Source organism: Typha angustifolia, chromosome 9 (genome assembly GCF_048772165.1).
Source record: "Typha angustifolia cultivar Huaian chromosome 9, ASM4877216v1, whole genome shotgun sequence".
Lineage (NCBI taxonomy): Eukaryota > Viridiplantae > Streptophyta > Magnoliopsida > Poales > Typhaceae > Typha > Typha angustifolia.
Window position 1 is genome coordinate 10037501 of NC_133247.1, and position 13388 is coordinate 10050888.

Consider the following 13388-nt stretch of genomic DNA (forward strand, 5'->3'; position numbering starts at 1 on the left):
CGATAAGAATAATCCAAGCCATGATGGAGGGGACAGGTTGGCCCAAGCCATGGCCTCGGCTTTTTCTCCAGCCACGGGGGAGGTCCCCCAATAACTATAGACCCAGAACTGTAGTGATGCTAGAGTAGCCGGCCGAAATAGGTTCCATGTCATCTTCTCCGCCCGCTATGGAAGCTAGGGCCAAAAACCCTAGCTTTCCACCAATGATCTATGATGGTAGTGACCGCGGGGTCATCTTATCCACACGTGGTGGGAGCTAGGGTAGAAAACCCTAACTTCCCACCAACACCAAACTCCACATCCAACACCTTCATCAGAACACTCGCACCTGAGATGTGGCCTTCGTTCATGCCAACAACCACCAGAAGATTGTTGACGACAACGTTTATCACTGTAGCAAACACACGATTGGTGGTCATGGGTTCAACGCTCCCACGACCACTAGTGGCCACTATTGGCATCCATTGACCGACTGCCAGCTAGTGGTCGCCATCGCAGCTACTGACGACCGTCAAGGTCAAACCCGATAACTACAACCATAATGGGCTATCTCTTCATTGGGATGGCTTTGCCAAGGCATCCTGCCATCGCTGCTTCCCTACAAGGGGCCATGAGTCCCTCTTTTAGCCGTCGGGGGCCGATGGACCACCTACGACATTCCATGGCCACCTCTACACCAACTGGAGCTCGAGCTCAAGTTCGGCCTTCCTCTACTACTTGCCATTGAGCTTGACCTTCCGCTGCTACTTGTCATCACTTCGCCGCTACATGGACCTGCCAAATGTTGACTACTATCGGCCACCTACCTTGCCTAGCTGCCACCTAGGCTATAGCAGCCTATGGTGTTGCCCCTAGGCTAAAATCCAATTTTAGCCCAAGGTTAAGGCTAGGGCAAGTGCATGAAGGTAATGGACTGCATGATTTCTGAGGTAGGTCAAATTTTCACTAATTGGTTCGACAGCCTCGTATAAACTAGCTTGGAACCTATGAACATGACTCTAAGCACGAGTATGAGAATGAATGGTGGAATGACCTAGTGGGCTCACGCCATCGGTTGAGCTGAACCCGCATGCAAACTAGGCACGGCATGAGCTGGATATTCAGGTTGAGGCCAAGGCTTTGAGGCCCACTACTTTTGATGAGGCATTCTCCTTAGTTATTCTAATAGAGTCCAATTTGGATCAGTTGAACCAGATCCGCAAGCAAGAGAAAAGAAAGACGCACCAACCCATGGCCCACTAGAGACTGCATTTGCCCCAATTCAAACTGCAACTTAATCGCTTGATGATCTTGTGCTACTTTATATCCATTGATTGGGGGAGCATAGAAGGAAAAGCTTGTGCTTTTACTATGATAACCAATTTATCCCTGGCCAAAAATTTAAGCTCCAGCCAGCTTACCTCATGCTCCTAAGCAAACTCGAAGAGGATGAATCTAAGTCTAATAACTGACACAACAAGCTATATGAGTACAAAAAAGTGAGAGACTATGTATCTTGAGAACAAGGTGTCAGAAGTGGTGGATTGTTATAATCTGACCATGTGGGTTAAGTTCGAGTCCGTTGAGTCGAATCAAGTCAACTTGAGTTAGTTAGTTAGCTTTATCTTACTATTTTGAATTCGAAATAAATCAGATAATTTACATCTGAATCCGATTCACTAGAATTTTTGTTTCTATAAGTAGGAGTGGACATGTGTCGATAAATTATCATTAAATGAATCTGAATTTATCTTATACTCTTTTCATCTTTATATTTTACCATAATTGTTAGATTGCCTTTATCTTTTTAGGAATAGATCATAGCCATAGAAGCATTTCAATCTTTCCAACCCTAGCCATCTTCACCAACAACCACCTTACTCTACGGCCATCTATCACCACCCTTGGTCGTTCGCCACTCTCCAACAACCACCGCAACGTCGGACAGTTACAGTTTTGCCTCATTTTGACCTTACTCCATTATTTTATTTATATCTTTTTATCCACACCTCTAATTTATGTAAAACCCTATCTCGTCACATTACCACAACCTAAACTTTTATAATTTTATTACATCCAAATTAGTCAGATCTGATTGTTTGTAACATTATCCCTCTATTTGGGTCAACATAATATTCTTGAGTTGCACCTGACATACACATACATATGAGGGATAAATATATTAGATAGGACTATCACATAATAATTTATTGATAAAAATAGTTAACAAAAACCTAATGAAGGGGGGTAATGTGAGGTATTCTTGATAGTTTAGATTGTCATTATGTAAGAAAAGTTTGGGGCGGCATTATGAAAAATAGTAGTAGTTTAGAGGGTGAGAAAAGAATTATTTTTATAAAATATATCATAATATAGAAAAACTGTCTAGCAGGTAAGACTACTTATCATCTGCTCAGAATATACAAAAGATACATTCCTCAAGTCTATCAAACAATCGTCAACTTATCGCTAACAGGGTCTACGGAGTCTTAAATTATGGTTCGGGATTTGAAAATGTATATGTAATATGAAGTTAGTCGTTTATTCAATTAAAATCTATTCATACAAAATAACAATTTACTAGGTCTTAAAATACTATATTTATATGATATAATTAATTTGATAACATTAATATGCCTTTACTACAAATTAAATATATTTATTAAGAATCCTTGTTTGCTAAGTATACAATAAGCATATAATAATTATTTTTGTGAATCTTAGTAAAATAGTCATTTGATATTCAATCATGTATAATAAATATGTAATATTGCTATTTCATTTGATACATAATAATATATGATGTTAAAATTACATAAATATTAGTATAAACAGAAATATACATGAATTTGATTATAGTTAGAAAAAAATTATAAGTATTAATCTAATATTAATATATAAGATATAGATATATATCTATATACAAATATTATTAGTTAATAATTGTAGTAAATATGTTTAGCTAATGATCATATTAGAGGATATAATCTTAAATTAATAACTACCTAAAACAACCTAAATTAAAAGAAATACAAAGCAATGCTGGGCTCAGTACAACACTATTGTGGAAGAGCGTATCGAGGAAGAAAAGAGAAGGAGAAGGAGAAGAAGAGAAGAAGAAGAGAGGAATAAAGAGAAGGGAAGGGAAGGGAAGGGAAGGAAAGGGAGGAAAGGGGATCCGACCTAGTAAGGAAGGGACTGGCTGCTGTTGGCTAGCCAATGGCTAACCTCTCGCTAGTGACTCAGTTCCAACAAACCCGAGCCCATGATAAAAAGGAACGGAAAGAGAGAGGAAAGGAGAGGAGAGAGAAAGCTCATTAGCGGCTTTCTAGGGACGTACTAGGTGATTGGAGGCGACAGTCAAAAGAGTGAGTTTGAGGGAGAGATAGGAGGATGGATGAGAGAGAAGAGAACTGTGAGAGAAAGGAGTCGGTTGGGGGTGACCGTAGCCACTTGGCTTGACTCGATTAGCTGGGCTAGTGATTGGGACCGCGTGGTGCCCCCTACTGTATGGCAAGACGTGATAGTCCACACCATGCATTACTCTTGTCTTTTCTTTCTTTTTTTAATAAATAAATTTTAGATTTAAATTTAAATTTTAATAGTTTTCATTTATTATTATTATTATTGGTACTACTTTTGCTGCTGCTACTACTACTATTAGTATTACTACAAGCTTTTATTTATTGATTTTATTATTTTTAAAGTGTTGAGTTATTGCATATAGTGTTCCTTTATATTATTCATGAGTCATTTATATTTTCAGTGTAGTGTATTGCAATCTAATTCGTGTGTAAAAGCTATTATTGCACCAAAATAGTTAATTGATATATAAAAAATAAAAACAAAAATGAAAAATGAAAAATATTTTTGAATTGAAAGGGAAGAATGTGAATTTGACTTCAATATAATGCATCTTTTTAATATTAGAGGTCTTAGAATTGTCTCATAATTTCGTGATTTACAGTCTCATATTTTTGTGATTTATAATATCTATTTTAGTGATTTACTAGAATGAATTTTCAAGACAGTGTAATGGGATATTCTTTTTGACAATTTTGGGTGATCAAACTACTTAATTTATAATATGTTGATGTAAATATTTGTGCATTTATTTTTTCTTTATTTTATTATAAGTTAGACTTGTTTTCATAAGTCAATTCAAAGTTTTCACATTGCATTTACAAAAAATATTTGAATATGATATGTGAACTCAAATATTAAATCTTTTAAAGATTTTTATAAATCACACCCTATATTTTACCTATTTTGTGATTCACACCTATTTTTGACGATTTTGTAACCCGACTACTCATTTTTCCCTATAATTCTTATTTAACATCTTAATGTTATTTTGACTAACTAACGTCGACCAAATTACTAAAATAGCTCCACCGTTCTCTCTTATTTCTATATCCCTCTACCATCTTCCCTACCTACCTCTTTCATATCACCGTCATCATCATCAACAGTGTCGCCGCCGCCACCACCTTTTCTCATCTTCTCCCTCTCCTCCTCCTTCCTCCTTCTCCTCCTTTCTTTCTTCTTCTTCTTCTTCTTCTTCTTCTTCTTCTTCTTCTTCTTCTTCTTCTTCATCTTCTTTTTTGGAAAAAGAAAAGGAGGATGAAGAACATAAGGATAATTTAGGTATTTATAAATTAGTTTATATATTATTATGGAGTATTTCTTTTTTAATACTATCTAAGTTAACACAGGGTGTTAAATGAATTTTATAGGAAAAAAGAAGTGGTCGAGTTATAAAATCCTGAAAGATGGGATATGAATCACAAAATAGGTAAAATATAATATGCAATTTGTAGAAATCCTAATATTTTAATTTGTGAATTGTTTGTTACTTTAAATATTTGAAAATTAGATCTTATGAAATTTTCTCCTCGTATTGAAATGTTAAATCTAGATCTTATGCATGAGTATATGCGTAAATTTGAACAATTATGAGATGTTTGATTGGATCTTGAAACCAAAGTGTTTGAAGTGATTTTAAAATTATCATTAAAATGCTCAAACAGTGTCATGACGATTGAAGTAGTATGAAAAGAATATCCAATGGTATAGGTATTGACCAATATGTAATCAACTATCCACTTTGTCGTTTGAATTAATCGAATGCACCCTAGTTGTTGTTTGAAGTTACATATATATTTTGCAAATCTAAGTTAGGGCATTCGAAGTGCATTTGAACGGTACCGTGAATCTTCTTCGTGAAATATGGTTGGAGATATTTTGCCTTATCTCTAAAATATTTACCTAAGACGTACCTTATCTCTAAGAGAATATTTAAAGAGGTATTTATCTCTAAGAAATCGATGAAGAATCTTTAAAGGAATATTCTATCTTCTCTCTAAGATATATATATATATATATATATAAAGGTTATCTATCATCATCTTGAGATCATTTTTAAGAGGACGTTGGAGACCACTTCTCAACTTTAGAAGGACTCAATATATTTATATCAGATTGATATATATTGAGGATCACTGAGATGAAAAGTTCAACTTCAAGGGTCACTAAGGTTTAAGAACCTATCATGGAAAGTGGTTTATTGTTGGGTCTAGAGAGCAAAATTGGTACATATTGAGTTATGAAGATCAACGAGTAATATGTAAACTTTTTATTAACTACTATAAGTTTTAGTAATTTGGTTTGATGTGAGTCTTAATTAATGAACTTTTATCCGATTTGTGTTTTCCCACATAAAAGCTTTCATATTTACAATTGTCCTTTTATATTTTATTATTCTGTATTTTATTACTGATAATGTGTGACATATCCTATCTCCTAGGATATTTATTATATTTTTCAATTAGTTTTATAGCATGCCAGAAAATTTATGTTCATTTTTTCACTTCAGTTAACGCATTGATTACAAATATATATTTTAAATTACAACCCTACTCGATGGGACTGATGGCTAAAATTCTCTCTATATTTAAATTATAATATTCCATATTAATTGTAAGAAAAAGTCTGCTTTCATGGCGAACCTCTACAACCCAATTATGTTAAGAGAAAGCTAATATGGTATTACAATACATTATTAACATTCCAAATCATCCTACAATTAAATTGAAGTCCTACATCAAAATTTTCATTAAAAACACTTTAAATTTTGCCTGTAATATTATTTACTCCATACCATATTGATTTTAATCATTCGACCCCTACAACTTATTATAAATGGCCCACAAACACCTTGAATTACGTTTAATCTAACAATAAGCGATGGAATATAGAATATCTCGTAAATTTTTTTTTAAAAAAAAGAGTAAAATATCCTTCATTTGATTAATGGTTCCCTTTATTTATTTATTTTTATCTAAACCTTAGAAACATACTCAAAGGTATATATTAATGTTATTTTGTTAATTTAATTAATCTATTAAGTGTTCCTAGACATTAAAAATAAAAAGCTGGGTCGGAATTTAATGAAGATATATATTTTATCGTGTGAATGATATAAAAGTAAATAATTTGTTTTATAGATTTTCACTATTTTATTTGAAGAAATTGCAATTTATCCTCAGTTTGGATCAAATTTCCCCTGTGTATTTTTTAAGTTAAGCATTTAATCCTTATATGGTTAGGATATTTAATCATATTAGACATTGAAGTTAAGCACTTAATTCTTATTGGAGACAAAATTGTAGAGAATTAAATAAAATTTCTGATGCTATATTTAGCAAATTTTTATTATTTAAAATTTAATTAATATTATTTTAGATGTATTGAAAATTCTATTCGACTCTTTATAACCTTCTCTTTAAAGGGTCTTTGAATTCAACATTTAGCGTAGCTAAACACAATGAAAAAGATACTGTCAGACTTTAGTTAAAACCGTACGGTGGTTAAGTACTTAATTGAAAATACATAAGGAGTTTTAGAAATTTGAGCCAATGGAGTGAAGTCAAATAATCCTATTTTATATAACTTGAGTATATCAAAGCCAACATTGCTTACCAATAAAGAGAAAGCCAAAGGCGACCAAACCCCAACCATCCCACCAAATGATCATAAAATCTCTCTTCTGAGCCAAAACGATCTTCAATTGATCAGTTTAACTTGATCACACTTGTGACGCCACCTTGACGTCCCTCTCCCTCACCTCTCTCACCTACCGCACTCACCAACTCCAGCTTCACTTTCTCCGCCATCACTTGTAACGTCTCTTGCTTTTTACTCTACCCATCCGCTGATCGTCCTTTACCCCTCTCCCCCTCTCTCTGTTTCTCTCACTCTATATATAACTTATACCCATCAAGGAATACTAGTACCTCATCACCTTTTTCCTATATCTTATTCCTATTATCTTCTGTTCTCCTCCTCCTCCTTGCAAGAGAAATGGGCAGCTTGGCTTCAGAGAGAACAGTCACAGGATGGGCAGCAAAGGATCCCAGTGGAATCTTGTCTCCCTACACTTACACCCTGAGGTATTCAAAGTGAACAATCTCTCTCTCTCTCTCTCTCTCTCTCTCTCTCTCTCTCTCTCTCTCTCTCTATATATATATATATATATATATATATATAATCATCTTGGCCTCTCTGAATCTGAATATATGTCGAATTGAACAGGAAGACAGGTCCGGAGGATGTAGTTATAAAGGTCTTGTACTGTGGGGTTTGCCACACTGACATCCACCAGACCAAGAACCACCTCGGCATGTCAAACTACCCTATGGTCCCAGGGTAAACATACAATTAACTCTTCACTTCCATGAGCATTAGCATAAGCTTCTCTTGCCATATTCCCTAAATCTTAACACTAAATTATGGTATTCTCTTCTTTTTTTTAATTAGCATGCTAACCTTAGTAGCATAATTGTCCACCAAAGGGAGAAAAAGCAATTTCTTTTTAAGAAGTAGCGAAGCTAAATTGATTCTGAATATTTAGAGAATTCGTTTTAGTAAATAGAGAAGCTAAAGTGATTTTTCCATATTTAGAGAAGCAAGCAGTGTAGGTTTCTTTATTTTCTTTTTATATGGATTTTTACATAACACATGTAAATGAGTAAAATATCCCATTTTTATTTTTATCTCACATAAAATAAGAAATATCTTATTGTACTATAGGATTAGATATAATATTAGATAGATATTAAACTATTTTCAATAATTTTCACAATAACTTCAGCAAAAATTATGATAGTTTAGAAGTTTCCAGTGACAATTAAGTCTTTATCTATATCGTTCGTTGTTGTGCATTAATTTCACAAGCATCCAGCATTGTGAGGGTATCTAATTATGATGACTAACTTTTGTGGAACAAAATGTGATCGAGAAGGCATGAGGTGGTCGGTGAGGTGGAGGAGGTGGGGTCCCAAGTGAGCAAGGTCCAAGTTGGAGAGATTGTGGGTTCGGGTGTGATTGTTGGGTGCTGCCGTGAGTGCACCTCGTGCAAATCCAACATCGAGCAGTATTGCAACAAGAAGATTTGGTCTTATAACGACGTCTACACTGATGGCAACCCCACACAAGGAGGATTTGCATCTGCCATGGTTGTAGACCAAAAGTGAGTTTTTTCTTTCTTAAAACTCATTTTGATCCACAGATTTAGTTTTCTTGTTATATATATCCTTGAGTTTTGTTTTTATGATTAATTATATTTTTGTCTTTGAGTTATTTATAATCTTCTTCTTCTTTTTTTTATTTTTGGCTTCATCTTTTGGGTTAGTTGATGATGAACACAAAACACAAGTGGTAGGAGAGCAGGTTGTCTATGTTGAGGGCTGTCTTGATCTATATTTACTTGGGAAAGGACTAAAAAAAATGTAGGTTAAGATGTCATTTCTCGTACCTAGTCATACTTTATACGAAATAATAAAAGATTAGTACAGTAAAAATTTAGTTAAGTCTATTAGTATTTTATTTGAAAATAAAATAGTTTATTCAGACAACTAGTTAGCATTTCTATATGTGATTTATTTCTATAAATAAAATTCAGGTCTATAAACATCACACTATGTAAACTTAGTGGTTGTAATTCAAACTTATTAACCTGAGTATTATTCTTATAGCTGATGTGAATGCAATGGATAAATTTAAATTGCTTCTAGAGTTACCGATTAAATTCACCTGAAATATCCTTGAAAAATAAAGCATACAATTTGCAGCTACCTTAAATATTAAATCCTATTTTATAGAAAGCTGCATAGTTTTATTATTTTCAATAATATAAAAGGTAAATTATTATAATTATCCAGAGGATTCTCTCCAGGAAGTGACAGGGATTACTTTATAAGTCGATCCCTATCCAAACCCATCTAATTACCACACCAATTGGGTGGTAGCAAAAGAGTATTGGATAAGTGGTGCTGGGTACCAATGAGCATTTCGAACCATTGGGTGGTAGCAAATGTAAGCTATTCTTTTTTTCTTAATCATGAATGTTGGAAATTTAAAGTTAAAATCTTCTTTTTTTTTGGCTCTTAGATTCTCTTGACAAATTGATAGATAGAAAAATTAATTTATCCAAACTTTAGAATTGACACTCTTGGCTAGCTAAACATAAGACCCTTGTCAGCTTGGGGCCTTATCTCACAAGTGGTTGGCAAAATTGACATGGTAGAAATTATAATATCCAACTTAATTTCTGCTCCATAGTCTATGCTTGGTATCTTATTATGTACTATGAAACATTATAGTCTTAGTCGAAAGTTACTTGTAGATTACGAACATTTTCAGGATAATATCATGCTCCAATACTTCATTAAAGCTATACATGTTAAACAAGTTTTTGTCATTGATTGCAACTTGATTATGAAATGCTAATATCAAAGTGGAGATAGAGTCTTTCCTTTTCTTATTTTTTGACTTTGGGATAAATGTTTTTTTTTTTTAATATACAGGCACATTAAAAAAATGAAAAGATGCCCAATCCTTTTCTAAACGATTAACATGCAGTTTGGAATATTACTCATTATTATATTATTATTATTATTATTATTATTATTATTATTATTATTATTATTATTATTATTATTATTATTATTATTATTATTATTTTTATTTTTATTTTTATTATTATTATTTTTTTTTTTTTTTTATTTTATTTTTTTTTTTATTTTTTTTTTTATTTTGCGTGTACTCTTTTCTTTCTTCTAAAAAGTTGTTGCATCAGTATGCTAAGAGTTTTCGAATTCAAGTTCCTTAGCAATGGTTTAGGGTTAATTTGGATGCCATGAGTTTCCGCAATCTCTCTCAGGATAAAGAATAGTATAATACTATTATCAAGCCAATATACATCTTGAAATTGGTTATGTAGCTAGCTTTCTTGTTTATTCTCATCTATAGTTACTGTCATTTGTGAGAGTTAACATCATCTTCAGATCCACTTTTTAATGACTTCTATAATCCTTTCTTTAAACTTTGTGCACTATAAGGTTTGTGGTGAAGATACCATCAGGCCTTGCCCCAGAGCAAGCAGCCCCACTCCTGTGTGCAGGGGTGACTGTCTACAGCCCACTTAAGCACTTTGGACTCATGGAAACCGGCCTGCGAGGAGCAATATTGGGGCTCGGTGGAGTGGGCCATATGGGTGTCAAAATTGCAAAGTCCATGGGCCACCATGTCACAGTCATTAGCTCGTCGAACAAGAAACGGGCCGAGGCGATGGACCACCTCGGCGCCGATGAATACCTATTGAGTTCCGATGAAACCCAGATGGCCACGGCGGTAGACAGTCTCGACTACATCATCGACACTGTGCCGGTGTTCCATCCATTGGAGCCCTACCTCTCATTGCTCAAGGTGGATGGCAAGTTGATACTTATGGGAGTCATCAACCAGCCATTGCAGTTTGTTAGCCCTATGGTGATGTTAGGTAAGTTTGGTAATATTGATCTTTTCTGCTTTTCAGTTTTGGCTAGTGAAATGCAACATGGTTTAAGACCTTCCAACATGACATACTATATTATTAGGGTGGTGGGTGAAAATAAGGAATCCTTCTCTTATTTATGATTGAAGTAGACAAGTTAACAAATTATGTTTCCGTGACCTCTCAACTAAATAAATTAACTGATCCAATTAGGTTAGGTCCTTTTCATGCAGGCACTAGTGGTAAAAGTTCACCACATTTAGTGTCAAATTTGAGAAATTTTCTTTCGTCATTTCTAAACTCGTTCTCTATGTGAACTATTCATTACAATCCTCTGATCATTTTATGTAGGGAGGAAGTCAATTACTGGGACGTTCATAGGAAGCATGGAAGAGACTCAAGAGATGTTATACTTCTGCGAGAAGAAGGGGCTGACCTCCATGATTGAGGTGGTGAAGATGGAGCAGGTGAACGAGGCATTTGAGAGGCTTGAACGTAACGATGTCAGATATCGCTTTGTAGTCGACGTTGCCGGAAGCAAGCTTGACGGTTGAAATTAAAAATCAAAATTCTAGTGGTGGAGTGCTACTTCTTGCAAGAATTTATATATGTCCGCGTATATACACATGTAATGAATATATGATCAGAATCATCATCTGGGCTAAGATGATTGTGATTGAGGAACATGTGGATACTGAGTCTTTGACAGGATGATGTACTGCTTATTGCGATTAATCCTCTTTTATACGTTTTGTTTTTCCTTTTTGGTTGGTTTGGAGGCATTTGCATAAAAATCTCCTATGTTGAATAGCAAGATTGGATGCAAAATTTATATAGGTGTGTGTGCACACGAATTTAATCTTGCTATTTTGAAAACATAAGAGATTTTTCGTGCAAATGCTTTGATTATTCTGTTTATATAACATTTTTTCCCATGGTATATTGTGAGTTAATTAATATTTAAAGCATTAATATTTGTTGTGACTTCTATTTACGTACAAAACGATGAATCAGGCCATATTACTTTTAATTCTCCTTCACATGTTCCATTACCCTGCCAAATTTCATTCAATTCAATACCTGAATTTATGCCTCGAATTCTAGTCAAATTAAAATTTTAATACCTATTCGGATGACCAAATCCTAGTCATATTGAAATATAAGTACAACTAAAACATGTTATCTATCATTTAATCTGTAGATCATGACTTGTTCAGTCTACAGCTTTATCATTTAATTTGCAGATCATGTCTAAAACATGTTTGTCATGATAAATTTAACCTGTTTTGGTTTGATCTGATCTCTTATTTAACCTATTTTAGTTAAATCTGTTTTGATTTTGTCTGACTTTTTTTTACTTTTTTTATTTAAATGTCCGTAGACTGCACTTCATTCAGATATTACGAAATACCAAGTAGGTCAAGCTCAGGGCCAGACCATTGTTTACAATGCTTGTTGCTTAGAGTAAGGGGAGCCTGCATGTGGGCCTGGCCATTGTTCCTTCTACTAGTGAATCCAACATAGATCAAGGGATAGAGAGAGAGATCTTTAATCTTGTAGATAATGGAGTGGGTATGCCGGTCGACAATGTCCACTAATCCATTAACCGTTTTGACTGAGATTTATGAATCGTTGAAGATCCAAACCACATTCAGCCCACGATCTTTGATTGTTTCCTTTATACCAAACAGAATAACCATGAATTCCCCGAAAAGTACGTTGGAACATTAGTTCAGAAGAAGAGAGTGACCTTTTCTTTCATTAGAGAAGCCCAAAAGGAGAAAGATTCCTTAACCCGAAGTGAATTCCCATTCTAGCTAGCATCAACTCAAATGAAGAGATCATTGGGGTTCGGGTTAATGTGTATATGGTTTTCCTTTGTGGCCAAACCCTCCACGTGACCCCCATGCAATAGGTATTTTGAAACCCAATATTGCAAGAAGATAGGGCTTTCGGTTGCTATTCTTGCTTCTTTGACTATTTTGGAGGGAGAGGGTTGTATATTATGAAACAACAACGCATTGTAGACTTTCTAGATACACCACAACAAAAAGAAGCTTAGAGTTATATCCTCCTCTGACAAAAATGAGCTGAGGAGAGCCACCCAATTGTTTAAACACCTGAATCTTGAGTCAGTACGTAGGCTTAATTTGCTGTGGTACAAGACGACTTTAGCAAAGGGACAAAGAAGGAGAATATGAACTGTGGTTTTCCGTTCAACTCCACAAAAGGGACAAACATCATCGATTTGAGGGATGAATTTGTGGAGCCTTGAACGAATGGGAAGGATGTTGGAGATGCAGTGCCAAGTGAGGATTTTTTATTCTAGGGATAACCGATCGATTCTTCAAGATGGTCTTCCATATTTTTGTCGAGTAACTAGATGAGGAGGAGCTTTGCCAGTGGCTATTAGACTAGACAATGTAAGCAATTTTGCAAGAGAAGGAACCCGAGCATGACGTAGTCTAGATTAGCTTATCCTGTTGATCACCGTTGGTCAAGTTGAGATGAATCTATGATATGAGGACGCGGATGCCCAGAGGAAAGTGCTTGTTAATGATATTCTAGTTCCAAT

The 13388-nt window shown here is 34.6% G+C and overlaps 1 protein-coding gene across 1 annotated transcript; it reads left to right on the top strand.

Moving 5' to 3' along the window:
* Positions 1–7080: 7080 nt before the first annotated feature.
* On the top strand, positions 7081–11753 carry LOC140767051 (cinnamyl alcohol dehydrogenase 2-like). Its single transcript, XM_073106805.1, has 5 exons — positions 7081–7430; positions 7573–7686; positions 8282–8509; positions 10380–10819; positions 11165–11753. Exons 1-5 carry the CDS (start codon positions 7342–7344, stop codon positions 11365–11367), a joined length of 1074 nt encoding a protein of 357 aa, XP_072962906.1. The 5' UTR covers positions 7081–7341; the 3' UTR covers positions 11368–11753.
* The last annotated feature ends 1635 nt before the right edge of the window (positions 11754–13388 follow it).

Coding starts and splice junctions, on each gene's coding strand:
- LOC140767051 (XM_073106805.1), top strand. CDS start 7,342: ATGGGCAGCTTGGCTTCAGAGAGAACAGTCACAGGATGGGCAGCAAAG. Junction 7,687..8,281: donor AACTACCCTATGGTCCCAGG/GTAAACATACAA, acceptor GTGATCGAGAAG/GCATGAGGTGGTCGGTGAGG. Junction 10,820..11,164: donor TAGCCCTATGGTGATGTTAG/GTAAGTTTGGTA, acceptor CATTTTATGTAG/GGAGGAAGTCAATTACTGGG.